We start from the raw sequence: 27,015 nt of genomic DNA, 5'->3' as shown, positions 1-27,015 counted from the left end.
TAATTGTATGTGGCTGTCCCAGAGGGTACTGCATGCAATTCTGCCTAACAGTTACAAATGTAAGTAAAGTCAATTTCACTTTATTGCTCTTGGAAACAGTAGTTTAGTCAAGAGAAGGTAGTTAAAACTTTGGGAAATCTGAAAGATATCCCTGTGCCACTGCACTGAAGGTGCTGTATGACGCATTGTAAAAGATGATGCCTGTGGAGTTTCAGACTCCACAACCAAAAGAAACAGTGTTAAAAAATCACATTCAAATACATGAGGACTGGGGGTCTCTAAGCTGGAGGGAATTGGCACATTTCTGAGAATTCTCCCCAAAACTCACCCCCTCCATCCCCACCCACACCCCCAGACTAAGGGACAGGAGGATTTAATCCACCCCTGGATGAATCGCCTTACTCCGGTCGGTCATACTTTCTGGAGAGACCATCAGCATTTTGGTGATTACACCCTGACCTGTGTTCAATGGTAAAATCGAACCCCTGTAGGCTGATTGACCATCTTAACAATTTAGTATTTTCCCCCTTCATCTGCATTAACCATCTCAAGGGTTGGTGATCTGTTTGAATTACAAAAGTTGATCCATACAAGTATGGTCTAAACTTCTTCAAAGACCATACAATGGCAATAAAGTCACATTCTATGGTTGCCCACCTTGTCTCGGGTTCCTTCAGTTTCCTACTGATGAAGCAGATCTAGCTGACTCAGAACTGCACTTATGCATGTATTGGAAGCTTCTGTCTGTACAATAAACGATTAGTTGTAGTCAGGATTTCTTAAAACTGGAGCTTGTCAAAGGGCTTCCTTAAGTCCTTCAAATGCCTTAGTGCACTCCTCATTCCACCTGACCTTTTTGGGGAATTTGGGTGAGGAGATCACATTCAAGGGAGAAGCTATGGTCCCATAGTTCTCAATGAAGTACCTGTATTAACCTGTGAGACCTAGGAAGGCTCTCACTTGGGTTTGAGTAGTAGGTCGTGTACTTTGCTAGGTAATGGCCTTATTTCACCTCCTCTTACCTCATGTCATAGGTAGACCACTTTACTCTGACCAGTTTGACCTTTACCTGCTTGTATGGTCAGATTGGCCTTTTCAAGAGCCTGCAATACATATCCTAAGTGGTCAATATGTTCTTTCCAAGTAGGGCTGAACACTGTAATGTCATCCAAGTATGCCATGCAGAAGTCCTCCATCCCATTCAGAACATAATTCATCATCCTTTGGAACGGAGCAGGTGCATTCTTTAGTCCAAAAGGCATAACCTTAAACTGGTAGTGACCTTAATGCAGTTGAAAATGCAGTTTTCTCCTTGGCATGGTCTGTCAGAGCTATCTGCCAATAGCTTGAGGTTAAGTCAAATGTAGGGAGATACTTGGCTGAACCAAGTTTGTCCACCAGCTTATCTGTCCTAGGTAAAGGATGGGCATCAGTCATGGTGACTGCATCTAGAGCTCTATAGTCCACCCAGAATCTCAACTGCTTGGATCCTGCCTGTGGTACTAGCACAACTTGACTGGACTAGACCATGGACTTGTAGAGGGCTCTATTACCCCGAGATCAGGAATCTTGTTGACCTCTTCCTTTATGTGGGTTCTTGCATGGTCTGACATCATGTAACCTCTGATTTTAACAGGTAAACAGTCACCAGTGAGAATCTCATGCTGGCCCCAAGGGGTCAAGCCTGGTGATAGTGAAAACAGAGGGGCAAACTGATTTAACAGAGCTTTGCACTCCTCCTGTTGTTCCAGTGTCAAATCAGAAGAGACATTAACTCCTTCTATCTTCCCATCTAAGGGTTGTCCCCTGAGGAGGTCAGGTAGAGGCTCACTCTCCTTCTCTTCTTGAGCAGAGGCTAGAAGCAAAGCTCCCAGTTCTGGTCTAGAGACAATAGGCCTTTAGCCGGTTGGTATGAAGGCCCTGGGGGCCTCCTTGGGATTGCCCAAGTCCACCAAATAATTGACCTTCAAGTTTTTCCACAACCTTGAAGGGTCCCGTCCATTTGTCCTGTAAGGCCCTCTGCCTTGTAGGTACTAGAACTAGCTGTTCTTGAGTAAACTCCACCATGTTGGCCTTCTGGTCATGCCAATGCTTCACCAGAGCCTGACCTGCTTTCAAGTTCTCTGAAGCTTCTGTCATCATTTGTGTCCTTCTTCTTCGGAGACCTAACACATAGTCGGCGACTCTCACTGGCTTGAGGGAAGAGCACTCTCCAACCCCTCCTTGATTAAGACCAATGGACCTCTATCCGGATGAGCATAGATGAGCTCAAAGGGGCTGAAGCCATCTCATTCCTGGTGGGCTTCTCTATAAGCAAAGAGAAGGCATGGCAGTAGAAGGTCCCACTTTCTTCTAAGGGGTTCTTCCAAAGCACCCATCATGCTCTTCATAGTTCTGTTAAACCTCTTGTTAAGGAGAATTCTCTGAAATGTGCTAATTCCCGCCACCTTGGAGACCCCCAGCAACTTTGCTGGATTTTGAGGACTTGATTATTTATTTTTTTTTACCTGGAGGGAGAGAGACCCTTTTTCCCACTCATGTATTTTAATGTGATTTCTGAACTTTGTGTTTTTTTTGGTTGTAGAGTCTGACAAACTCCACAGGTGGCATCTTTACATTGTCACACAGCACCTTCAGTGCAGTGACACAGAGAAGCCTTCCAGATTTCCTTAAGGTTTAAATACCTTCTATAGGAAACGGTTTCCCAGAGCAGTGAAGTGAAATTGATTTTACTTAAATTTGTAACTTTCTAGACCCAGCACACACTATTTTACAATATGGTGCTGGAAGGGTTACCTAGTATCCCTTTTTGTCTAGCTTATCATGTAACATTTTTATGTTACCCTTATCTCACTGAATGGCTGGTGGTAGTGGTTTTGTTTTAACTACCGTGGTGTGCATTTACCGCAGGCTGCGTTTGCAGCTGCAGTAAAGCACCCAAGGGTGCCATTTTTGTAATAATGGCCCGGTCTTCTTTTTTCGCCATTCTTTGTGAAAAGGTCCTTCTTGAGATTTACTCTGTGTGCCAAACCAGGTTTGGTCCCATTGTTTGCTTTGCCTGTGGCGGGATTCACAAGTGAAGCCCGCCTCTGGCTCCAGGGTGTCTGGGATAGTCAGGAAGTGAGGGAGGTGCCCGACACTCTTTGTGCTTGGTCTCTGAGGAGACCCAAATTCACTCTATAGTGATTGGCCGGCTGACTGTCCGGCAAGGACAGCCACCCTGCTCGGTGACTGACAGCTGGGCTGGAATGAATGGGAGAGACCTGAATAAAAGGCAAGGCTTTTGGCTTCGAAGGCAGAGTCGACCACTGGACGAAGGAACTGAATAAGAACTTGAAGAGGGCCCTGCTGCAACTCCTGGACCGTTGGTTTGCCTGGTGAAGCCTTGCTGCTGTGCCGAAACTCCAAACTCGTATCGACAGAGAAGCCCCTGCAAGGACGACCTCTCCCCTTGAGTTGGTGGGACCAATCAACTCCAAAGCTTGTTTGTTTGATTATTTTATTTATATAGTGCTCCGGACCCGGGAGTAAAAGGGTGCTTAGGACAGGTTACAAGGCACATTACACGTTAATTAGCAGTGGTACATTATCAAAGGTTATATACAGTATATACAGACAATGGTAGTAAATGCATACAGTAAAAACATAGGTAAGGCATGTACAATATATACAGATTATAGCTAGGCCTAGTTTATGGTTGGCTTTTTGTCAGTAGCCACCCAATGGCAAGTTTCCTGAGGGACTGGAAGGATTTGGAGGATTTGATGTTCAGGGGCAAGGTGTTCCATAGTTGGGAGGCGAGGACTGTAAAACTCAAACCTCTGGCTCTTTTAGAGATAAATCTAGGTACCGTGAGGCATAAAGTGTTGGAGGATCTAGTAGTTCTGATGGACGGTTTCATGGTGAATTTGTTAGTAAGGTAGGGAGGGGCTAGGTGGTTGAGGGCTTTGTAAGTGAGGTAGAGAGTCTTTTCAAAGTAAGATACCTAGACATCCTTCTCGGAGCTGGTTGAATTTCCACAGAGTGCTGCTGGAAATCGCACAGCCAGGAAGAGGAACACTAGATTGTGTGCATTGCTTTTAAGCTGGCCAAGGGCTCCAGGAAGATCCTCCGGACTCCCAGGATGCATGACTGACCAGGCCCGACCACCCCCCCCCAACAGAGTGCGGGACCCCAGAAGCAAGGCAAGTCCAGCTTGACCGCGGTGTTGCTAGTTGCGGTAGTCGCGAGGAGCTGAAACATCGAAGTGTCACTTGTTTGAAAGATTGCCGGTTGCGAGCTGTGACTGCCCCATTGCAGTGCAGTAGTCCCCAGAAGTCCTCCCTCTTGTCCCGACGACTGAGGCCCAGGAACAAAGAGATCTGCAGAGCTGCACAGGAACCGAAGTCATCTGCTGCACTTTTTCTGCAATGCAAAGGTACTGTAAAGTCTGAGAGAACTTCACTCTTAGAGTTGCTTGCATCTTCTACCTTTTCAAATGTCTAACAGCTTGTGGCCAATTTGATTCTTCTTTCTTCAAAGACTTCTAAAAATGTTGTGCAAAAACTTTGTCTACTTACCTGCAAAGATGGACTTCAGCTCAGATAGCCTTTTGCCTAGCCTTTTTCACTGAATGACTCTTCTTGGAGAACCTGAAAGTATTTGCCTGTTTAAGAATATTTGTGGTCTCTTGTATGTTCTAAACCCTTTCCCTTTACCAGATCTAACAGTATTCTAAATGCAACAGTAAGATATTAATGTCCTCAGCACCCTTGTTTCTGAAGTCACCTGAGGGTGTAGGTTGTGTCTGTGGGCGATCCCAAAAGGGTCTTTACTGATTTAGAAACTAAGTTTACAGTATTGAAGTGTATTTGTGTTACATTTTATATTGCTCCTTTCTGAAGAAGGCTTATTCCAACTGACTGATAAATTAATAATTGTTTATTCAAGAAACCTTATGTGTAAATGTTTATTTGAATACTTGTCACTGTGAATCTCAGTGTAACTCCCCTACAGCTCACATTGACCCCTCTTGAGATCAGCCTGGCTGATCAACACGCTACCAAAACTGTGTAGTACAAGGTTATACCAAAGGTTGGGTTTCCTATATCTGTAGTCAAAGTTGTGTGTAGTGTACCCAAAGGGTACTGCATACAAACGTTGACTAACACCTCTCCACCAACCCGTTGGTTTGGGGATGGTAGGCAGTTGAGACCTTTTAAGTCACTCCACAGTTTTTCCACATGGTCTGCATGTAGTGGGACATAGAATTGTATCCCCTGTCAGAGTTGACTTCCTTAGGAAAACCTATCCTGTTAAAAATACCAAGTAGGGCCTTAGCAACACCCTGAGCTGTAACAGTCCTCATAGGTATGGCTTCAGGATACCTAGTAGCATGGTCTACTACAACTAATATAAATTGGTTGTCTGCAAAGGTTGGAGGGCCTAAGGGACCAACAATGTTGATTCCTACCCTCTCAAAAGGGACTCCCACTATTGGGAGAGGCACAAAAGGTGCCACATTCTTGGCTCCACTCTTGCCAGATTTCTGACAAGTGGGGCAGCTCCTACAGAATTGATCTACATCAGACCCCAATTTAGGCCAGTGAAATATAGAGAAAGCCTTTCTTTGGTCTTCTTGAAACTCAAGTGACCAGCCAAAGGAATCTCGTTGACTAACTTTAAGAACTGTTGTCTGATCTCCAGAGGCACTACAAGTCTTCTGTAGTCCCCTGCGATAAGCTCTGTTGGTTCACTGTAGAAGAGGCCATCTTCCCAGTACAACCTCTGCTTCCCTGGCTCTTGCACACCCAGCTGGGAAGCTGCCTATTGGCGAAGTCCTTCAAGAGTAGGACACTCTTTGACCACTGCTGAAGTCTGCCCTACAGGGGCTACCTTCTGTCAGTAAAGTCTGCAGCTCAGGACGGTCTTTATGATCCAGATCTCCAACAGGGGGAAGGTCTCCTTAAGGTACTGGGAAGGAGTTTTCCCAAATCTAGCTATTAAAGCTAGCTTCATATTTTCATACTCCAATCTTTCAAGTTCCCCCACCTCCATTACATCATCATTTGTAACCTGGGGGAGCCTAGACAAAAGCCAAGGAATCATCTGATTCCCTGTGAAACCCTGAATACCATAGTTCTACTCAAAAGCAGCCAACCAATCTAAAAATATCAAGTCTCACCTGATGCATACTCGCAGCTTTAAGCTCTTAGGGCTGGAAGACCTAGAAGACTCTGGGAGAGAACCATTTTCAAGAGACAATGTCTTCATTTCAAGAGCATGTTGCATTTCCATTTCTCTGGGTTTGATTTCTTGGTGTTTATTTTCAGTTTGCATTTGGAGCCTTTTGAACTCTAACTCAAGTCTAATTTTTTCAAGAGAGACAAAAATCTGGACTCAGTATTGGACCTGGTAGTATCCCCGTGGGTACCGGTCGAGGGCCTAAAGCAGGTAGAGGTGCAGTGGGGGTCACAGTTAGAGACTCCTCTGACTCTTCTATCTCATTAATAACATTAGAGTTAGACTCTGAATCATTATCATCCTCATCAACGCTATCCACATTTGCTGAGGAGGTAGGGGTTATAGCTATACCTCCCAGTCTTTGATGATTCAACAATTTCTCAATCAATTTATTTTTCTTGCCTTTAACAGAGAGAGACCTGACTTTACACATATTTCAGTTGATCTACTGTTAGAATGTTCAGGGCTTCCTGTTTGAAGTTATGCATATTTGGCATTATAAGACATTTGCCTTTCTAGTGGTGCTGGTAGGGTCCCTGTGGCTAAAGGTTGAGGCCTAAGAGCAGGCAGAGGTGCAGTGGGTCTGACATCCTGAGACGCCTCTGACTCCACTGGCTCCTCAATAATAGGGCTAGACTCTACACCATCATCATCCTCCTCCTCATTAACATTATCCACATTTTCTGAGAGATTAGGGGTTGCAGCCCATTTTCATTTATATAGCGCCGTATATACCATTGGTATGGTCTGAAGGCGCTGGTAGGTTGAACGCCCTTGGGAACCGAAGTTCAGGTCAGTAGAGAGAGTAGAGGGAGTCCAAAAGTGCGTGTGCGCACCAGGTATGTGTGCAGCTGCTGCGAAATCAAGTGGTAGCTGCTTCTTAGATGTAGGTGTGGTGGTTGAGAGATCAAGAGTATGTGTTCGCTCTGGTCGGCTTTATCCGGAACGATTGTGGCTGCGTTAGGCCTGAAGAACGCCTGGCTGGGGGGTGAGAAACCAGCAAGTGTTTACTTAGAGTGATGTGGAGTAAGCGGGAGATGTAGATATGAGAACAGTTATACCGAATGGTGTCATAGTATCTCTGTGTTCTAGATGAGTGGTGGTGTAAGGGAGAGAGTAAGAGTGGGGTGTGGTATGATGTATGTTTTCACACGTTTCCTTCATTCCAAGGCATGTTAAGAATCGTCCGTTGCACATAATCGTCCGTTCCTCATACTTGACCGCTCCACCATTCGTCCAGTCAGCAGCCAATGTTTGGTTCGTACCCTCGTCCAGACCGCGCACTCGTCCTGTCCGCACACTCGTCAGGTTTAGACACTTGGCACTTGTCCAGACTACATGCTCGTGTAGTTTATCCGCTCGTCCAGTCTACATACTGGTTTAGATAGAGCTAGGACACTCGTTCAGTCCATAATGGTCATTCGGTCCACCCACTCAACGGCGCATCAAACTACTCGTCTGTTCTATGTGTATCTATTCAACAGACTCATCTGCTCTATGTATTTGTCTGGCCCATGCATTCGTCTTTTACACACACTTGTGCGCACCACACATTTATCCGCTACGCCCTCGTCCGCCCCCCACGCCCTCGTCCGCCCCCCACGCCCTCGTCCGCCCCCCACGCCCTCGTCCGCCCCCACACTCATCTGCGCCCCCACACTCATCTGCGCCCCCACACTCATCTGCGCCCCCACACTCATCTGCGCCCCCACACTCATCTGCGCCCCCACACTCCTACGCTCTCCACTCTCATCCGCTTACCAATTTCATCCGCTCCCTACACTCATGCGATCTCCTCTCTCTGCTCTCACCCGCTCTCTGCTCTCACCCGCTCTCTGCTCTCACCCGCTCTCTGCATTCACCCGCTTTCACTCTCACCCGCTCCCCAATCTCGCTCTCCACTCTCTTCCGCTCTCTGCACTCTTCCGCTCTCTGCACTCTTCCGCTCTCTGCACTCTTCCGCTCTCTGCACTCTTCCGCTCTCTGCACTCATCCGCTCTCCACACTCATCCGCTCTCCACACTCATCCGCTCTCCACACTCATCCGCTCTCCACACTCATCCGCTCTCCACACTCATCCGCTCTCCACACTCATCCGCTCTCCACACTCATCCGCTCTCCACACTCATCCGCTCTCCACACTCATCCGCTCTCCACACTCATCCGCTCTCCACACTCATCCGCTCTCCACACTCATCCGCTCTCTACACTCATCGGCTTCTTCATACTCATTCACACCCCACGCTCACTCTCATCTGCACTACACCCTCGCTCTCATCCGCTCTCTGCTCTCATCCGCTCTTATCCACGCTCATCTGCTCTCATCCACACCCATCCGCACTCCATGCTCATTCGGATTCCACGTTCATCCGCTCTCGGCTCTCATCCGCTCTCGGCTCTCATCCGCTCTCGGCTCTCCTCCGCTCTCGGCTCTCCTCCGCTCTCGGCTCTCCTCCGCTCTCGGCTCTCCTCCGCTCTCGGCTCTCCTCCGCTCTCGGCTCTCCTCCGCTCTCGGCTCTCCTCCGCTCTCGGCACACCTCCGCTCCCGGCACACCTCCGCTCCCGGCACACCTCCGCTCCCGGCACACCTCCGCTCCCGGCACACCTCCGCTCCCGGCACACCTCCGCTCCCGGCACACCTCCGCTCCCGGCACACCTCCGCTCCCGGCACACCTCCGCTCCCGGCACACCTCCGCTCCCGGCACACCTCCGCTCTCGGCACACCTCCGCTCTCCGCACACCTCCGCTCTCCGCACACCTCCGCTCTCCGCACACCTCCGCTCTCCAGTTATATCGACACGCTTCCGTTTAGTGTAATCGTCAGTTCTGTACGCTTCATTCATTCTAACTATTTCATTTATGTCATTCATTGTATTTCCTTCTCAATTCATTAAGTCCTTTTGATCGGTTCAGATCTCCAACGTTTCTCAATGATTTATTTGTATTTTCTGTTTCACTGTTTTGATCTCCTCTACTCGTTTAAGCCCGCTTGTCTTACTAGTTTACATTTGAGGTTATTTAGCTGTCATTCTCGCTACAGGTAGTTTGATGAGTCGGTATTATTGTGATGATGCTGGATTGGTTTTATGGGAAGAGCCAGGTTTTCAGTAGTTTGCGGAAGGACGTTAAGTCTTCAGTTAGGCGGATGTGGGGTGGGAGTGAGTTCCACAAGGTTGGAGCCAGGGCAGAGAATGATGATCCACCTAGTCTGACTGAGTTTGTCTTGGGAATTACTAGGAGGCCGGCTGAGCTTGATCTTAGGGTGCGAGTGGGATGATAAGGAAATAGTTTGTCTTGAAGATATTGCGGTCCAGTTTTATGCAGTGCTCGATGAGAGAGGCATAAGGTTTTGAAAGCCACCCTACGGGCTACAGGAAGCCAGTGCAGTGTTTTAAGGGCTGGGGCTATGTGGTCTCTTGGACTGAGCGCAAGTAGTAATTCGGCTGCTGCGTTTTGTGCTCTTTGTAGTTTATTCAGTTGGTAGGCATGGATTCCGAGGTATAGGGGGTTTCCGTAGTCCAGTCTGGATATAACGGTTGATTGGACAGCGGAGACTCTGTTGGGAAATGAGAGGTATGGAAAGACGCGCCTAAGGTTTTTAAGGTGGTAGTGGCAGGACTTTGAGACATTGTTGACTTGGCGCGAGAGTGTTAGGTCGGAGTCTAGGGTGCATCCAAGATTTTTTACTGTTTTGGAGAGTGTAGGTGAGTTGCCCATGGCGGGTGGCCAGGGTAGTGGGTGCGGAAGAAGGTCGGAGTTGCCGCAAACCATGATTTCTGTTTTGGAGTGGTTTAACAAGAGGTGGCTTTGGGTCATCCAGCGCTCTATGTTTATGAGGCAGGATGCCAGGTCAGGTTGGGGGTTGGGTTTCGAGTTCAGGAATTTTAGAATTAGTTGAGTGTCGTCGGCGTAGCTGTAACAAAGGATGTTGTGTGAACTGTTAGGAAGAATTCTCTGTTTAGGCTGAATTGCCTAACCTAGTGAGTCCCCCAGCAGCTTTGCTGGATTTTGTGGGGTTTATTTTTTTCTCCTGCCAAGAGTGATGAGACTCTTTTATCCTCACTCTTGGACATGACTTGAGAGTGTTCTCTGCGACTTGCTATGTGCTTATGGGCTGGGGGGGTAATTTTCCCCCTAGGCCATCATTGGTTTTTGAATGTGTGTTACACAGCACCCTCAGTGCAGTAGCACAGGGGTGTCTTAGAGACCCCCAAACATAGACTCCACACTCTGGGACTGACTACTGTCTCCCTGGGTCTGTAAAGTTACCATTGACTTTACTAGTCTTAACTTAGGAATTTAACCAGTACAAACCATCTTACTGTGGAAGTACTGGTAGGGGCAATTAGATTGCCCCTGGGTCTGTTGTCGAGGGGGTACTGTCCCGTCCCCCCTCGCCGAGTTCTGGCTGGTGGCAGTGGATACCACGGAAATATTCCACCGGAATATTTCCCAATGGGATTTCCCATTGTTTTTGATGCACCACTTTTTGCTGCAATGTTAAAGATACCGCCGGGTTATTTATTTAATATAAATTCACCGGTTGGGATTTTTTGCCGGAACTCGCCGCCAAAATGGCGTCTAGGTTCACTTCAGTAACCCTGAACCCGAGTCGAGCCTTTGTTCCACTTTTGGCGGGCTTCTGCACAGAAGCCCTCCAAAGTGGTGCCATTCTGTCTGGGTACCACAGGGGGCGTGGGAGGGGGTTTAGGCACCCTGGACCGAGTTGCCTTGCCAACTCATGTCGCACTCTAGTGTGATTGGCCCAAGTGGTGAGCCACCCCGCTCACCACTTAGCATGTTTGAGTGACAGCTAGGCTGTATGAATGGGGGTTTGCTGCATAAAAGCAGGGTTTTTGGGACTGGTTCTTCAGAAGTTGCCACAGGACCTAAGAAGCCGAAGAGGGAGAAGCCGAGCCGACCTGCCAAGACGACACCACCGGTGAAGCCCTGCAGAATCGTCTCACCACTTTTCCCGACGACAGAGGAGATCTCCCGCTGGAGAGTCTTCTTCCCTTAACTGGTGGGGGCAACCAGTTGCTGCCTTCTTTTCGCCGTCCCGAAGCATCTCGTGGCCGCCTTGCCTGTGCCAAGCACCCCGGCAACCGGGATACCACTTTTTACCTCAACCGCGAAAGAGGGGTAAAAATCCTTTGTGACCGGAGAACTCCACGGCTGGCCTCATCCCTGGTAGTGCAACGACCTGCAGCCTTCCTCCCCGTCGAGATCACCTTTTCCTCGGGACGACGCCGCGACTTGCACCCACTACCAGGAACGACTACCACCACTGGAGGAATCTTTCCACTTTTAAAGGTACTGTGATCCGCCCGGCCTCCCTTGCCACCGATTGTACGGGGTAGATTTAGCCCTCGGCTCTCGAACCTGGGTAGGTCTGGGACACCCTAACTAAACTTTTCAGAACCATAGTAAAACCGTTTTCTACTCACCTGCAAAGACTTGTGACATTGTGTGATCTTGGGCACATTTTCGCCTGGCTCCCTCTAACGCGGGCCCCGAACTAATTCCCCTTGTTCCACTATTGTCTGTCTTTGCCAACCTTATGTGAAAAGTGTTTTACCTAACTGCTCTCTTTATTCCTGCCTTTTCCCTCCCTTTTGGTAATACTTGTTGGAGTACCATCTAACGTTAAGCGCTCACCTCTGGTTGGAAATAAGTGGTGTTAACTTAGAATTGTCCAACAAACGATTAGGGATGTACATATGAGTAATAGTAACTGTGTTTGACTTTCTTATCTTTTCTAATGTGCTAGTGTAATTTATGAGTGTACCTTTAATAAATAAGTTTATACTTTGACACCTAGCTCTGGTCAGTGTTTGCTTGTGCTATTGTACCTCTGTACCTATTATGTATCCTCTGTATACTGCCTAACTCTTCTTGAGGGAAGTCTGACTGCTCAGCCACAGCTACCACAGTGAATCTGTGCGGTGCAGACTGCTACCAAGTGGGTTTACTGCCAACACCTGTAGTCTTAAATCTTTTGCAGTGGTCCCAGAGGGAACTGCACAGGTTTCTGCCTAACATGAACGAATTATTGGTGGGAGGGTGATCAGGTAGAGGTTGAACAGGAGGGCAGATAGACATGCCCCTTGAGGGACTCCCGTGTCGACTGGTCGGGCTTGGGAGGTAAAGCTGGAGAGTGTCGTTATTTGGTGCCTGTCTTTGAGGAATGAGGCTATCCATTTAAGAGCGGTTCCACGGATTCCTAGGGAGTGGAGGCGGTCTAGGAGGATTGAGTGATTGATCGTGTTAAAGGCAGCGGATAGGTCAAGCAGGATTAGAGCGGCACATCCCGTGGAGTCTGCTGTCATTTTAAGGTCGTCCCAGATCGAGGTTATGGTGGTTTCAGTTCCGTGACGTGTTCTGAAACCAGATTGGGCAGGGTCAAGGAGATTGTTGGCTTCAACAAAGGCGTTTAGTTGGGAGTATGCAGTTCGGTCAATGAGTTTGGCGAGGAATCTGGTGTTTGAGATTGGGCGATAATTTTTGGGCTCGAGAGGGTCGAGGGAAGGTTTTTTAATTAGCGGTTTGACGTGTACTGTTTTGAATGCTTCCGGAAAAATACCGGAGGAAAGGGAGGCGTTTATGATAGATCTTGCGTGTTCTCCTGCGCTGGTGGAGGCAAAGATTTCTTTAAGGGTTGAGGCTGGGCAGGGGTCCAGAAGCAATCCGGATGGTTTGCGGGCAGATAGAAGTTTGAGAAATTGTTCTGGTGATATCGGACTAAAGGATTCGAATGTTGGTTGAGTAGAGGATGGAGTTGACGGGCTGGCCGGTAAGGGTGGAGGGTTGTCAATTGGTTGTTAGAGAGCCAGTTTGGTGTTTAGAGTTTTTGTCCTTTCAATAGCTGTGGTGTAAAACTGGAGGGAGAGAGAGTCGCACAGTGATTGTGACGGGGTCGGGACGGTTGTGTTACAGGTTGGATTGGTGAATTCGGAGATGATTTTGTGGAGTTCCTTGCTTGGGTTTTTGCAGTTTAGGATTCGGGTGTTGTAGTGGGCTTTTTTAGCTTTCCGGATTTCGGCCTTGTACCGGTACAAGTGTCGGGCTAAGGTGGTCCTGCTCTCGTGGGTTTTCTCTTTTTGCCAATTGCGTTCTAAGTGTTTGTAGTGTCGTTTACTGGTCTTCAGCTGAGGAGTGAACCATCTGGGGAACGGGCCACGGCGGGTTGATGGTTTGCATGTAGGCGTGAGTCGCATTAGAGATGCGTTGAGCCATGAGTCAAAGGCTTCAGGTGTTAGTTGGTTGTTAGAGTGGCAGGTAGGTGGTGGAGACTGGAGGAGTGCCTCGGCTAGGTCAGGGGTGATTATAAGTTTTTTCCAGCATTTGCGTAGGTTCGGAGGTTCAGATGTGGGTAAGGGAAGGGGGCCGGGTGCGGGGATGGCAAATGAGAGAATGAAGTGATCGGACCAGATGATAGGGGTAGGGGGCTTTAACTGAATCTGGGTGTCGGAGCTAAAGTTCGCATCGAGGGTGTGTCCTTTAAAATGAGTTTGTCCGTTTATGTGGGGTTGGAGATTAATTGCATCTAGACCGTCGATCAGGGCGTGTGTCATAGGATTGGTGGGGATGTCAAGCCATATGTTGAAGTCTCCGAGAAGGGTGAGGTTGGGATGGTTTATTTGGAGGGTGGCAATAGAGTCGCAAAGGTTGTTTGCGAAGTGTCTATCGTAGCCAGGGGGCCTGTAGATTACTAGGAAGGTGAGTGAGAGCGACGGGGAGAGGGATAGTTTAACGAGGAGGGATTCGCAGGATGGAATGGAGGGTTGGTTGTCCATGATTGAGGCTCGGAAGAGAGTTTTAAAGACAAATGCTACCCCCCCTCTGGACGGACGGTTCAGTGGGATGAGGCAGTAGTCGGGCGGAAAGGCTTCATTTGCGATTGGGCTGAAGTCATCGGAGAACCAGGTTTCAGTGATGAAAACTAGGTCAGGTTTGACAGAGGTGAGGAGGTCAAAGATGCAATGTCTGTTTTTTGCTACAGAGCGGGCATTAAATAGGATACAGTTCACATCAGCAGGGGAAGTTGCTTTTGGTACTGGAGCAGGTTTGGGCGGAGGGGGAGAGAGTAGCGGGAGAGGGGGTAAGGTTGGTGATGCTAGGGAAAAGTGGGCGAGCCAAAAGTTTTGCAACTTTTTTCTACCAATTCATTTTTCTTTCCTTTGACAGGGTGGTTCCTACCTTTACACATTTCCTTCAGTTCATCTACTGTTAAATGTATCATGGCCTCCTGTCTATAGTTATCCATATTAGGCATGATAACATTGCTTTTCTAGTGGTGCTCAGCCTTGTGAAGGTTACTATCTGAACAAAAGTAAAGCAGAACTCTCAATGTAACAACTATACAATTTATCCTCACTGCTTGCCACCAGTGCTAGGCAGAGTTTGTATGCAGTACCCTCTGGGACCACTACACACAACTATAACTACAGGTGTAAGCAAAACCAACCTTTGGTATAAGTCTGTACCACACAGTTTTTGGTAGCGAGCTGAGTAGCCAGGCTTATCTCAAGTGGGAATGTGAGCTTGTAAGGGTGTTACACGAAGGTCTACAGCGACAAGCATTCAGATAGACACTTGGACTCAAGGTTTCTTGGTAAAAACACTTCTTAATTTATTACACAATCATTTATAAAGCATTCACTAAATGAGGCAACCAATGTCACACAAAAGTTATACTACAATACTGACTACGAAGCAATTGAGTTCCCTTGAAGTAGGAGCAAAATAGCATTGAGGTAGGAGCAAAAAGGCATAACGCATATTAGTTACTCTAAAACGGTGCAAATAGTTTGAGTACACCAGAGGAGTTGATTCAATGCAATAGGTAGGCCAAAGTCAATGGACTAATGTCTTGTATAGGTAAAAACGGTTCTGGTATTTTAAACAGAAAATGATTTGCCATGGTTCTTAGAAGTAGTTCACGGAAGAAAGGTTTGTATGTCGGGTCCCAAGCTGACTAGGCCTGCAAGTTGCCAAAGTTGTACGCACTTTCGCAGTGAGAGGTAAGTTCTCTCGGTCGGGTTTTCACAGTACCTTATTTTGAAGAAAAAGATGCAGCTAAAGACTTCTGTTCCTGGCAGTTCCTGAAGATCTCGCTGTTCCTGAGCCTCAGTCGTGGGGACAAGAGGGAGGACGTCGGGGGACTCCTGCACTGCACAGGGACTAGTCAAAAAGCTGTCAAATTGTCAATTCTTCGATTCCAGTTGCTGTTTCTTCAAGCACACAAGCTGATGTCCTTCCCCCAGGCTAATCCTAACCAGCTCCGAGAATGGTATCCAGGTGGCTTACAAGTTGATTGGTCCCACCAACTCAAAGGAAGAAGTCGTCCTTGAAGGGGCTTCTCTGTCGAGATGAACTTGGATATTCGGACCTGCAGAAGGGCTCCACCGGGCAAACCAATGGTCCAGTAGTTGCAGCAGCCATCCCCTTCCAGCTCATCTTCGGTTCTTTCGTTCCATTGACCGACTTTGCCTTCCAAGCCAAGAGGCTCGCCTTTTAAACAGTTTTCTCCCATTCATTCCAGCCTAGCTGTCACTCACCCAGCAGGGTGGCTGTCCTTGCCGGATAGTCAACCAGCCAATCAAGCCAGAGTGCATTTGCATCTCCTAGCAGACTAAGCACTGGGAGTTTGGGGCACCTCCCTCACTTCCTGCTCACCTCAGACACTCAGGCGCTAGAGGCAGTCTTCAGTCCTGAAGCCCGCCAAAGGCGTAGGAACAAAGGGACCAACCATGGTTTGGCACACAGAGACATACTTTAGAAGGACCTTTCCAAAAACAAATCGCGAAAAAAGACCGGGACCTGTTTAAACAAAGGGGATTTTGGTGCCATCTTGATAACATGGCTCCTGCAATTTTTAGCTACCGGTGTTCACGGTCAGAAAAAATCATAGTAGTTCGTTGTAAAACCACTGCCACCAGCCATTTCGATAGGAAAGGGTAGCATTTGACTGCTACATGAGTTTCTAGACACAGGGGATACCAGGCAGCCCCTCCAGCACTCTATAGGAAGATAGTGTGTGCTGGGTCTAGGAATTTAAAAAGACTAGTAAAGTCAATTTAACCTTACATTCTCTGGTAAACAGTAGTTTATCCCAGAAAAGGTATTTAAACCTTGGGACAGCCCAAAAAGCTTCCCTGTGTTGCTGCACTGAGGGTGCTGTGTGACTCAAATGAAAAGATGATGCCTATGGAGTTGTCTAAAACTCCATAATCAAAGAACACAAGAGTAAAACATACATAATACATGAAAGAGTGGGGAAAAAAAGGCTCACAAACTCTTCAGGTAAAAAAATCAAGTCCTCAAAATCCAGGAAAGTTGCTGGGGGTCTCTAAGTTGAAGGGAATTGGCACATTTATGAGAATTCTCCCCAACAGCTTCTACAGAATGTATCTGCAACAGACCCCATCTTGGGCCAGTAGAAATAAAGAGAAAGCCTTTCCTTGGTCTTCTTAAAGCTTAAGTGACCAGCTAATAGAATCTCATGGGCTAACTGTAGAAACTGAGATCTCACCTTCTGAGGCACTAAAAGTCTTCTGTAGTCCCCTGGGGGTAGACTCAATAGGCTGTAGAGGAGGCCGTCCTCCCAGTACAGCCTGTGTTTCCCTGGCTCTTGCCCTTCCAGCTGGGAAGCTGCCTGTTGGCGAAGTCCTTCAAGAGTGGGACACTCTCTTTGACCTCTGCTAATGTCTGCCCTACAGGGGCCACCTTCTGCAAGCAAAGTCTGCAGCTCAGGATGATCTTTAGGATCCAGATCTCCAACAGGGCGCGGGATGTCTTCTTTCAGCAATGTCATCAGAAGCTGACTCAACCTCTTCTGGTTGGACCTCACACTTAGCCTCAGCTGGTGGAGTAGTGACAGGTGTGACTTTGGACTGTCCCCTCAGGGATGTCCTGGTTTGAGGTTTGATGCACAAGAGTGCTATCTTTCTTGTGTCCTGGGACATTGGGTTTCCCCTTTGTCTCTTTCTTCCTGGAAATAGAAGTTGGCTTTTCCTGTGGACTGGTGTTATAGGTTCTTCTGTAACAACCCACAGGGTCATTTAAAGTGAGCTCTCTGGCCTTCCTAGTCTTCTCCTCCTTCCTTTTACTGGGAGGCTTGGGGTGCTCGATACAACTTAGAGTTTGAGTCATTCCCCAGCAGGACTCTCCCAGGCACCTCACTTTGTACACTGACAGGTATTCTTAGTCATATTGTTGCACTGGATGAGAGCTGGTAGTATTGGAACCATCTGGATAGGGCCTCAAGCAAACTTAGTGGGGCCTTTGGGTGCCTTAGCAACATCCTCAGGTTTGAAAGTTTCATCCACCACTGTGATGCTAGCCCCAGTGTCTCTTATGGCAGGGGTCTCCTGGCCATTTACAAGTACACTGTCCTTGTAGTATCCTTTTGTGTTACCTGGTATAGAGTTATTCACATCTAAATTCTGCTGTTCCCACAGACCCAGGGGCACTAAAACACTGGCAGAGACTCCAATGGGGTCTTCAGCCAGTAGTTCAGAGTTTCCACTTGCCATATGAACTTCTCCCTCAGGTATCCAGGCTAAGGAGGCAGTGTGGATGCCTGAAGGTTTACCCTTACATCTGGGATCCCCTTTCACATGGTCGGTTGACCCACAAGCATAACATTTTCCAAATGTTTTGACAAATGGGGGCTTCTGCTGACTTCCCTCTGGTTTGGCATGTGGCGCTCTTTTGGATGCGAGGTTTTAGAATGATCTTTGTCACTTTTCTTGTGCTGCTTCCTCTCAACCTTTTTGTGAGTGGCCCCAGAATCTTTGTGAGTAGGCTTGGTGGCAACCCACAAGTCAGCAGCTTTTGCTAGCTCCTTGGGATCAATCTCTTTTGAGTCAGCCAAGTGCTGTCTCAGCTCAGGAGAGCGGGCATCAAAAATAGATTCTAACCAAAATAGATTTCTCATTCCTTCAAAAGTGTTAACTCTTTAACCCTTTACTCAACCATCTAAGTTCTTCAAACATTCACACACTCAGGTAGCCCAAGGGGTACCATCAGTCTTTTTTTGAGGGTCCTATACCTCTTAAGGTACTTGGAAGGAGTTATCCCAAATCTAGCTATCAAAGCTAGTTTCACATTTTCATGCTCCAATCTTTCAAGATCCCCCACCTCCATTGCAGAGTCAGTTGCAACCAGAGAGGCAGTAGCTGGGCGGAAAAAAACAATCTGAGGGACCTCGACGCGTGAGGGATTGTGGGTACAACGCACGTCACTATAGGGATAGTGTTACAGACACGCCTTGTCGACGTCCCCTTTTCGACTACGAAAAACAAAATGCAATACTCCGCAGTGACCACTGGATGTCGGACCTATGCACAGCATGTGAATATAAGCAGATACAACCATCAGAAATGCTCTTACGGTAAGTAATACATTGTCATTCCGTGTGACAACCGTAATCCCATAGTTCTATTCAAAAGCACCCAACTAATCCAAAATATCAAGTTTCACATCGTACATACTCACAGCTTCTTTGGGCATGCACAGTCCTTTGGACTGGAAGACCTAGAAGACTCTGGGAGAGAAACATTTTCAAGAGACAATTTCTTCATTTCAAGAGCATCTTGCATTTCCATTTTCCTTAGTTTGATGTCCTGATGTTTGGTTTCAGCTTGGATTTGTAATCTTTTGAACTCTATCTGAAGTCTCATTTTCTAAAGCGACACAGATTCTGGACTCAGTGCTGGACCTTGTGGGTTCCCTATTGCTAAATTGAGGCATTAGGGCATGTTGAGGTAAAGGGGGCTCTCTTCCTGAGACTCCTCTGACTCTTTAACAATATTAGAGTTAGACTCTGAATTATCATCCTCATTATCATTTTCCATTAATGGGGAAATTCCTGACTTTACACATTTCTTTCAGTTGTTCTACTGTTAAAAGGATCAGGGCTTCCTGCCTGAAGTTATCCATATCTGGCATGTTACAATTGCTTTTCTAGTGGAGCTTAGCCGTGTGAAGAATTTTTAATTGAATAAAAGTAAACCAAATTCTTAGTGTAACAACTCTACAATATATCCTCACCGCCTGCCACCAGAGTTGGGCAAGATTGTATGCAGAATCCCCATGACCTTGACCTCCTGACAATAGGAACCCAACCTTTGGTATAACTCTGTGCTACACAGGTTGGTATTGTGGCTGAGCAGCCATGCTTATCTCAAGAGGAGTCGATGTGAGCTGCAGGGGAGCTACAGAGATTCTCAGTGACTAGTATTCAAATGAACACTTACACACAAGGTTTCTTGAATGAACAATTATTCATTTATCAGTCAGTTAGAATAAGTCGTCTTCAGAAGGGAGCAATATAAAGCATCACACAAATACACTACAAAAACTGTATACTCTTAGTTTCTAAATCAGTAAAGACCCTTTTGGGATGGCCCACAGTCATAACCTACACCCTCAGGTGACTTCAATAGCTAGGTATCTGGGAACATTAATATCTTACTGTTGCAATTAGAATACTCTTAGAAATTGGTCAAAGGAAAAGATTATTAGAACAAGCAAGAGACCACACATATTCTTAAGCAGGCAAATACTTTTGGATCCTCAAATCAGAGTCATTCATTATAACCGGTTAATCCAAAGTCAATGGGCAAAAGTCTTATATGGGCTGAAGCACTTATGGTAAGTAAGTAGAAAAGTCTTTGCAAAATGTTTTAGAACTCTTTGAAGAAAAGAAGAATCAAATGTAGGGCCACAAGCTGATTAGAAGTGTGAGTAGTAGAAGATGCAAGCAACTCTACAGTGAGAGGTAAGTTCTCTCAGACTTTTACAGTACCTTTGTATTGAAGAAAAAGTGCAGCAGATGACTTCTGTTCCTGTGCAGCCCTGCAGATCTCACTGTTCCTGGGCCTCAGTCGTGGGGACAAGAGGGAGGACTTCTGGGGACTCCTGCAATGGGATGGTCAACGCTCACAACCAGCAATCTTTGCAACAAGTGGCACTTTGGTGTTTCAGCTCCTCTGGACTACCGCAAATAGCAACATTGCAGTTTCTGGCTTTCGAAATGGACGTTGCTTGCTTCTGGGCCCCCGCACTCTGTTGAGGGGGCTCAGGCTCAGTCAGTCTTGCTTCCTGGGAGTCCTGGAGTTCTTGGCCATCTTAAAAGCAATGCACACACTCTCCCTGGCTATTCAGTTTCCAGCAGCAACTCTGTGGAAATGCAACCAGCTCCAAGAGAATGTCCTTGAAGGGTCTTCTCTGTTGCTACGAATTTGGCGTTTCAGCACAGTAGCCATGCTTCACCGGGCAAACCAACGGTCCAGGAGTTGCAGCAGGCATCCTCTTCAAGTTCTTCTTCGGTTCCTTCGTGGTCGACTCTGCCTTCCAAGCCAAAAGCCTTGCCTTTTATTCAGTTCTCTCTCATTTATCCAGCCTAGCTGTCAGTCACTCAGCAAGGTGGCTGTCCTTGTCATACATTCAGCCGGCCAATTACTAAAGAGTGCTTTTGGGTATCCCAGGAGACTAAGCACAGGGAGTTTCGGGGACCTCCCTCACTTCCTGCCCACCTGCCCACCCCAGACACCCTGGAGCCAGAGGCGGGATTCACCCGTGAATCCTGCCAAAGGCAAAGCGAACAAAGGGGTCAAAACTGGTTTGTCGCGCGGCGTAAATCTCAAGAAGGACCTTTCCACAAAGAACTGGTAAAAAAAGACGACCGGGCCATTTTGACAAAAATGGCACCCTTGGGTGCTTTACTGCAGCTGCGAACATAGGAAAGGGTAACATAAATATGTTACATGAGAAGCTAGACAAAGGGGATACTAGGTAATCCCTCCAGCACCCTATTTTAAGATGGTGTGCGCTGGGTTTAGAAAGTTACAAATGTAAGTAAAGTCAATTTCACTTTACTGCTCTGGGAAACAGTAGTTTAGCCAAGAGAAGATATTTAAACCTTTGGGAAAACTGAAAGTCTTCCCTGTGCCACTGCACTGAAGGTGCTGTATGACGCAATGTAAAAGATGATGCTTATGAGGTTTGTCAGACTCCACAACAAAAAAACAGTGTTCAAAAATCACATTAAAATACATGATATAGTGGGGAAAAATGGGCCTCACTCTCGCCAGGTAAAAAAATCAAGTCCTCAAAATCCAGCAAAGTTGCTGGGGGTCTCTAAGGTGGAGGCAACTGGAACATTTGAGAATTCTGCCTAACAACTCTCACTGGCTGTAGTGAAGGAGCACTCTCCATCCCTTCCTTGATCAGGGCCAAAGAGCCTCCGGCTGGATGACCATAAAGAAGTTCAAAGGGACTAAATCCCATCCTTGCTTGAGGGACTTCTCTATAAGCAAAGAGAAGGCATGGCAGATGAAGGTCCCACTTTGTTCTAAGGGGCTCCTCTAAAGCACCTATCATGCTCTTCGTAGTACAGTTAAACCTCTCCACCAACCCATTGGTTGGGGATAGTAGGCTGTTGAGAACTTGTAAGTGACTCCACAGTTTGTCCACATTGTCTGCATGTCGTGAGACCTAAAGTGTGATCCCCTGTTACAGATGACTTCCTTAGGAAAGCCTACCATGGTAAAAATACCAAGGAGGGCCTTAGCCACTGCCTGAACAGTAACATTGTTCATAGGTATGGCCTCAGGATACCTGGTAGCATGGTCTACCACAACCAATATAAATCGGTTTGCCTGAGGACGTTGGTGGGTCTAGGGGACTGTTGAGGAGAATTCTCATTTCTGAGCTAATTCCCTTCAAACTTTGAGACCCCCAGCTCTTTTGCTGGACTTTAGGACTCTTTAATTTTAACCCTGGAGTGAGTGAGCTATTTTCCCCACTCACCCATGTGTTTTGACCTGATTTGGGTTGTATGTTTCCTTTGTTTTTGGAGTCTGACAAACTCCATAAGCATTTATTTGTTGTGTGGTGACACACAGCAACTTCAGTGCAGCGTCGCAAAGAAATCCTTTAGATTTCTCCAAAGGTTTAAATACCTTGTCTTGTGTGAACTACTGTTCCCAAGAATAGTAAAGTGAAATTGACTTTACTTACCTTTTCTCTTTGTAGACCCAGCACACACCATTTTATGTGGAGTGCCGGAGGGGTTACTTAGTATCCCCTTTGACTACCTTCTCATGTAACATTTGTATGTTACCCTCACTACAATTAATGGCTTGTGGCAGTGTTTTATTTTTGCTACCATTGTGCATTTTTATTGCAGGCTGAATCCTCAACTGCAGTATTTAACCCATGGTTGACCATTTTGTCAAAATGGCCCGGTCTTCTTTTTCGCCATTTCTTGCCTGAGGGGTCCTTTCTGCGCGCCAAACCAGGTTTGGTCCCTTTGTTCATTTTGTCTTTGGTGGGATTCCCTGATGATGCCGTGTCTGGCAGGGCAGGAAGCGAGGGAGGTTTCTGAAACTCCCTGTGCTTATTCTCCTTGGTTACAGGAATGCACCCAAAGGTGATTGGCTGGCTGTCTGTCCTTGGAGGACTTGCATAAATGGCAAGGTCTTTTTCAAAGAAGGCAGAGTCGACCACTGGATGAAGGAACTGAAGAAGAAACTGGAAGAGAAGCTTGCCGCACCCTCCTGGACCATTGGTTTGCCCAGTGAAGCCCTGCTGCAGTCCTGAAGCTCCAATTTCGAATCGACTCGAGAAGCCCGCTGTTAGGAAAGATTTCATAATTGTATGTAATTTTCCCTCCATTTGGCAACCCCCAAACATTTTGCTGTTGTTTTACACCCTGATCTAGACTTTGCCAAAGAAGTGCAGCCTTCCGCCGCACTCCTCTGGGCTTTCGCTCAATTCCTATGGGGAAACTGACATGCCCTTAACACAGTCAGTACTGGGAGACTTTGTTTCCCTTAGTCCTTTCCTCATGTTGCAGCTTTTGTGCAACATGAAACAAGAGTGCACCGTAACTTACATTACCGCGCTCTTTGGTCTCTAGTCATTCCAAAGGCCCTAGAAACCTCTTCCTGGACTTATTATGAACTGTGCAAGTGTGTCACGGACAGGACTGGTGGCAGCTATCGTTTCTTTTGTGTTTTGAACCCTTTTTTTGCCATGTTATCCGCGCTTACTGCGTTTGGCACAAATAGGTGGCCTGGCTCCCAAAATGGCCATGCCACGAGGTTCTTTGTCCTGTCCGCTGACCGTCTTGCCCCTTCACCTTCCCCCAGGTTGAGCCGACCCGGGGCAGTCCTTATTTGGTCATGCACTTTCCCGCGAAACCCCAAAGCTTTCGTGGGCTTCTGCATGCCTTGTGTGTGCCTCCAGGATGTGGGCTGGGATGTCTGGTCCCAATAAACATCCTGGGTACCAGAGAGTCTGGAGTGTCCTGAATGCCTGGGACCACTGTGGTCCGTGATCGGTCCACGTATGGTGTGTTTGTGAGCAGATCTCCCATTGGGTCCTCTCCGTTTTGGCACGAAGGGAACTTTGGGTAAGAGGAGGCTGAAAACACCACTACCATGTCGATCGCCTGAGTTCACACCGAACAAGGAATAAGGAGCCAAGTATCCTGCAACAAGAAGCTGAGTCGAGGAACCGCTGGTGACCACCTGAAGGTTTGGCACCCTGAACTGCTGTCGTCCTGCGAGACCCCTCTGCATCTGATCGTCCTAGAAGGTCTGCGAAGGCGCTTGAACCCATTGGAATAGTGGGATCAACTATTCCCGGAACATTCATCGAACCCTGCAAGTAAGCCTCTTCGGAAGTGTCCCTGGGCCAACCAGTGGGCTGACCAGCTTACGCAGGACGCTTTGCTCTGTCACCGCCGCCGTTTCGGGGAAGCCCTCGAAACTCGGTTTACTACTTGCTCTGCGTCCACGACACCCTCACACTGAATTCCGTACACTTGGCATTCCCAGGTCTGAAGTGAGACGAGTGCGCCCGGACCAGAGTAAACGCGGTTGCCGTGTTGCTCTGCTGTGGTAACAACCTGTGCACGTCCGCTGCATTTGGGACACCCTCGATCCTGCTACGCAGAATCTACACGGTGTCAAGACGTCCTGATCATCGCAGCTGAACCTGCCAGCAACGTGACCTGAACTAGAGAAATCTGGGCCTGCCTGCGTCTGGGACCGATGAGTAGTCCATATCCCAACCGGTGGTCGCTCGCGCAGGAGTCCGTTTCTTTTCTACCGCTGTTGCAAAATAGCGACTCTACCCCGCACTCTCACCCTGCCTCTGCCCACAAGTGGAGGCCTTGCTTGAGTAGTGGGGACTTGTTCTGCATCGCTTCATTCACCTTCCTGAACTGCCTGATATCCTTGAAGAGGCCCTGCTTTGTCCATCGGCACCAGCGCGTGCAGGTACTTTTGAGCATAAGGCTCCTCTCTTCGTAGGGCTCGGACATCCTCCTAGTTAGGTGTATTTCAGATATTGAACTGGGTCTAATGATTACTTGCACTGCCTGTTTTCCTCCCCATCTAGGTGGTCTACATATTACGTGCTCCTAACTCCTTAGACGCCTCGGTCTTGTATATATATTGTATTGATTGTGATGTGTTGGTTTACTTTAGTATTATTGTGATTCTTTGCTATGGTCGATGTCACAAAAGCCTTATATTAAAAATATAGACACATTTATTACAACACCTGTCTGGAGTAATTTGTAAGTGCCCTTGCTGTGTGCTCATTGTGGGCTTTCAGTCACCCTCCCCCCTCTTGAGACTTAGTCTTGACAGCCGCCATCGCTACCCTGATTGGTCTGGCTTGTCGAGATATTACCCTGTTCCAAGAAACTAGGCTGGCCTTCTGAACCTCTGCCCCTCCAGGTCAGAGTTCAGAAATCCATCTTAACACTCGCAAAGGACTACTTCTTCCCGTGGGTTGGTGGGACTAACTGACCCCAAGTGTAACTTGACTGGAACCCCTCTCCCTGCTGGCCGTACTTCTTTGTTGCTGCTGAAACCAAGTGCCAGGGGACAGGAACACCAGAATAGAGTGCATTGTTTTTAAGCCGGACCCGAGCTCCAGGAAGCTCCCAAGGACTTCAGAACTGTTCTAACAGAGCTATGTTCTGCTGTAGTAAATCACAGATGCCTTTAAGAGCTATCGAGCAGACAGACTCCGTCCATGGTACAGGTAGAACCAAGGTAGAATACCAAGAATAGAGTTCCGAAAGACAGAACCCATAAGAATGAATGAGTGGAAAAAGGCCCTACTCCTTCAGGATTTAAAGAAAAAGGTCCAGAAAAAAGTGCTGGGGGCCCTACCAGGCCGAGGGGATGACGTATAAAAATTATAAATCTCCCCAACACAGTTCCAGCGTTTATTTGCCCTGGTGCAGCTATAAGAATCCTCAGTTTGCACTTCCTCTTGACCCTCAGATGTCACTTCTTTGCAAGGGCTTGAAAACACTTTCGAAATGGTGGACAAACATAGAAAGGCATTCTTACAAACATTTTGAAAATACGATGCACAGGAATGTGTTTTTACACTGGTCAATAGGCAGAATATGAAACAGTTTGGAGAACATAATTAATTTGTGTAAAAACTGTACATCCCCTGTAATGGCTGGGAAAACTGTTCTGATCTTTATTTGTTCATTTTTTTTATTTATTGTATAACGATCTCGAGCAATATAGTTGGAAATAACTGTCCCATTCATGCAAAGCACATTGGTTTCACGGGACACTTCTATGTCTTTTCCTCACCGCTCTTTTTTTCTTAAATTGTTTGACAGGGACCACGAAAGCTGAAGACCGTGGCTTGCTGCTGAAAACATTTAATGAGCCCGGCTCAGAATATTTTGTCTTCCTGTTAAGCACTCGTGCGGGGGGGCTTGGCCTGAACCTTCAGTCTGCTGATACAGTCATCATCTTCGACAGCGACTGGAATCCTCACCAGGTTACACACCCTTTTGTTTTCATTTGAGTCCCTGATGAAAAGCTCCAAGGATTGGGTGGAAGCATGAACTAATTACAAGGGCCACAGTGGCTCCTGCGACCGACCAGGCCACTGGCATAGTTGCCACTGTAGTGGAGATCTCTAAAGGTTATTCTTGGAAAGTAAAGTCCTAGTGGCCCTATGGAAAGGGTTTGTTTTTTTGCCATGATTGCCGTGGACAACGTGTTACAGGCATGAGCAAGCCCTTGTTCATACTACAAGCGCTGGTAACTAACACAAAGGAAACTGGCGTTGCAGAAGGGATGCTAGTTGACCATATTACGGCAAATTGGCATCCCTATCGGTCCCAGTTCATCTGCTAACCTATCTTGCATTAATGGACAGGCTTGGAGGGGACCGCATGCCACAGAAGTAGTTGTTCTTTGGAGTAGAGAAAAGAGGTGATACAAGGTTGGGTGATGCATTGCAGCGTTTTCAAGCCTGGGGGTGCAGTCTATGGCACAAGGTGGGTTTCTTAGATGGAGTTAAATGTTTTGTTTGGGTGCTAGAGGAGTGTGATTGGGCATAGTACAGTGGTTTGTGATGAGGTTGCCGCAGGAAAGTGCAGTGGGAGTGGGTAGATTCTGGGATGCAATAAAGCACATTGGGTATTCACGATTATCTGAAAAAGTGTAGCGTCCTTTGCGTGGAATGGCTATATAATAAGAGTTGATTGTAGGAAGAGTTTAGCAGTGAGAAATGCACTTCAAAGGGTAAATGCGTTGTCTTTCACTGACAAAAACGATAGGTATATTGTACACCTTTTTAAAAGGTTGGCCTGTTGGATGGAATGATGACTGTAATGTGCATAGTCATTGTCTAGTGATGCTTTCTGGGTATGATTACTTGTTGAAGTAGATTGGGTGTTTGTTTACGGATGGCTCATGTCAGTCGCAGATGGGTGAGCAAGTTAGGTGA

At 47.2% G+C, this 27,015-nt stretch overlaps 1 protein-coding gene across 4 annotated transcripts in view; it reads left to right on the top strand.

The window, feature by feature from the left end:
- Positions 1-27,015, top strand: part of SMARCA4 (SWI/SNF related BAF chromatin remodeling complex subunit ATPase 4) — a 648,210-nt gene that overhangs the window by 309,061 nt on the left and 312,134 nt on the right. For all 4 annotated transcript variants that reach the window (XM_069604251.1, XM_069604249.1, XM_069604250.1 and 1 more), the window contains exon 25: positions 25,895-26,058. In XM_069604251.1, the coding sequence (XP_069460352.1) occupies positions 25,895-26,058 (164 nt within the window). The remainder of the gene's footprint in view (positions 1-25,894; positions 26,059-27,015) is intronic.

The sequence above is a fragment of the Ambystoma mexicanum genome, chromosome 3q (genome assembly GCF_040938575.1).
Source record: "Ambystoma mexicanum isolate Mex_15411 chromosome 3q, UKY_AmexF1_1, whole genome shotgun sequence".
NCBI classification, from domain to species: domain Eukaryota; kingdom Metazoa; phylum Chordata; class Amphibia; order Caudata; family Ambystomatidae; genus Ambystoma; species Ambystoma mexicanum.
This window is presented reverse-complemented; position numbering and strand designations above follow the sequence as displayed.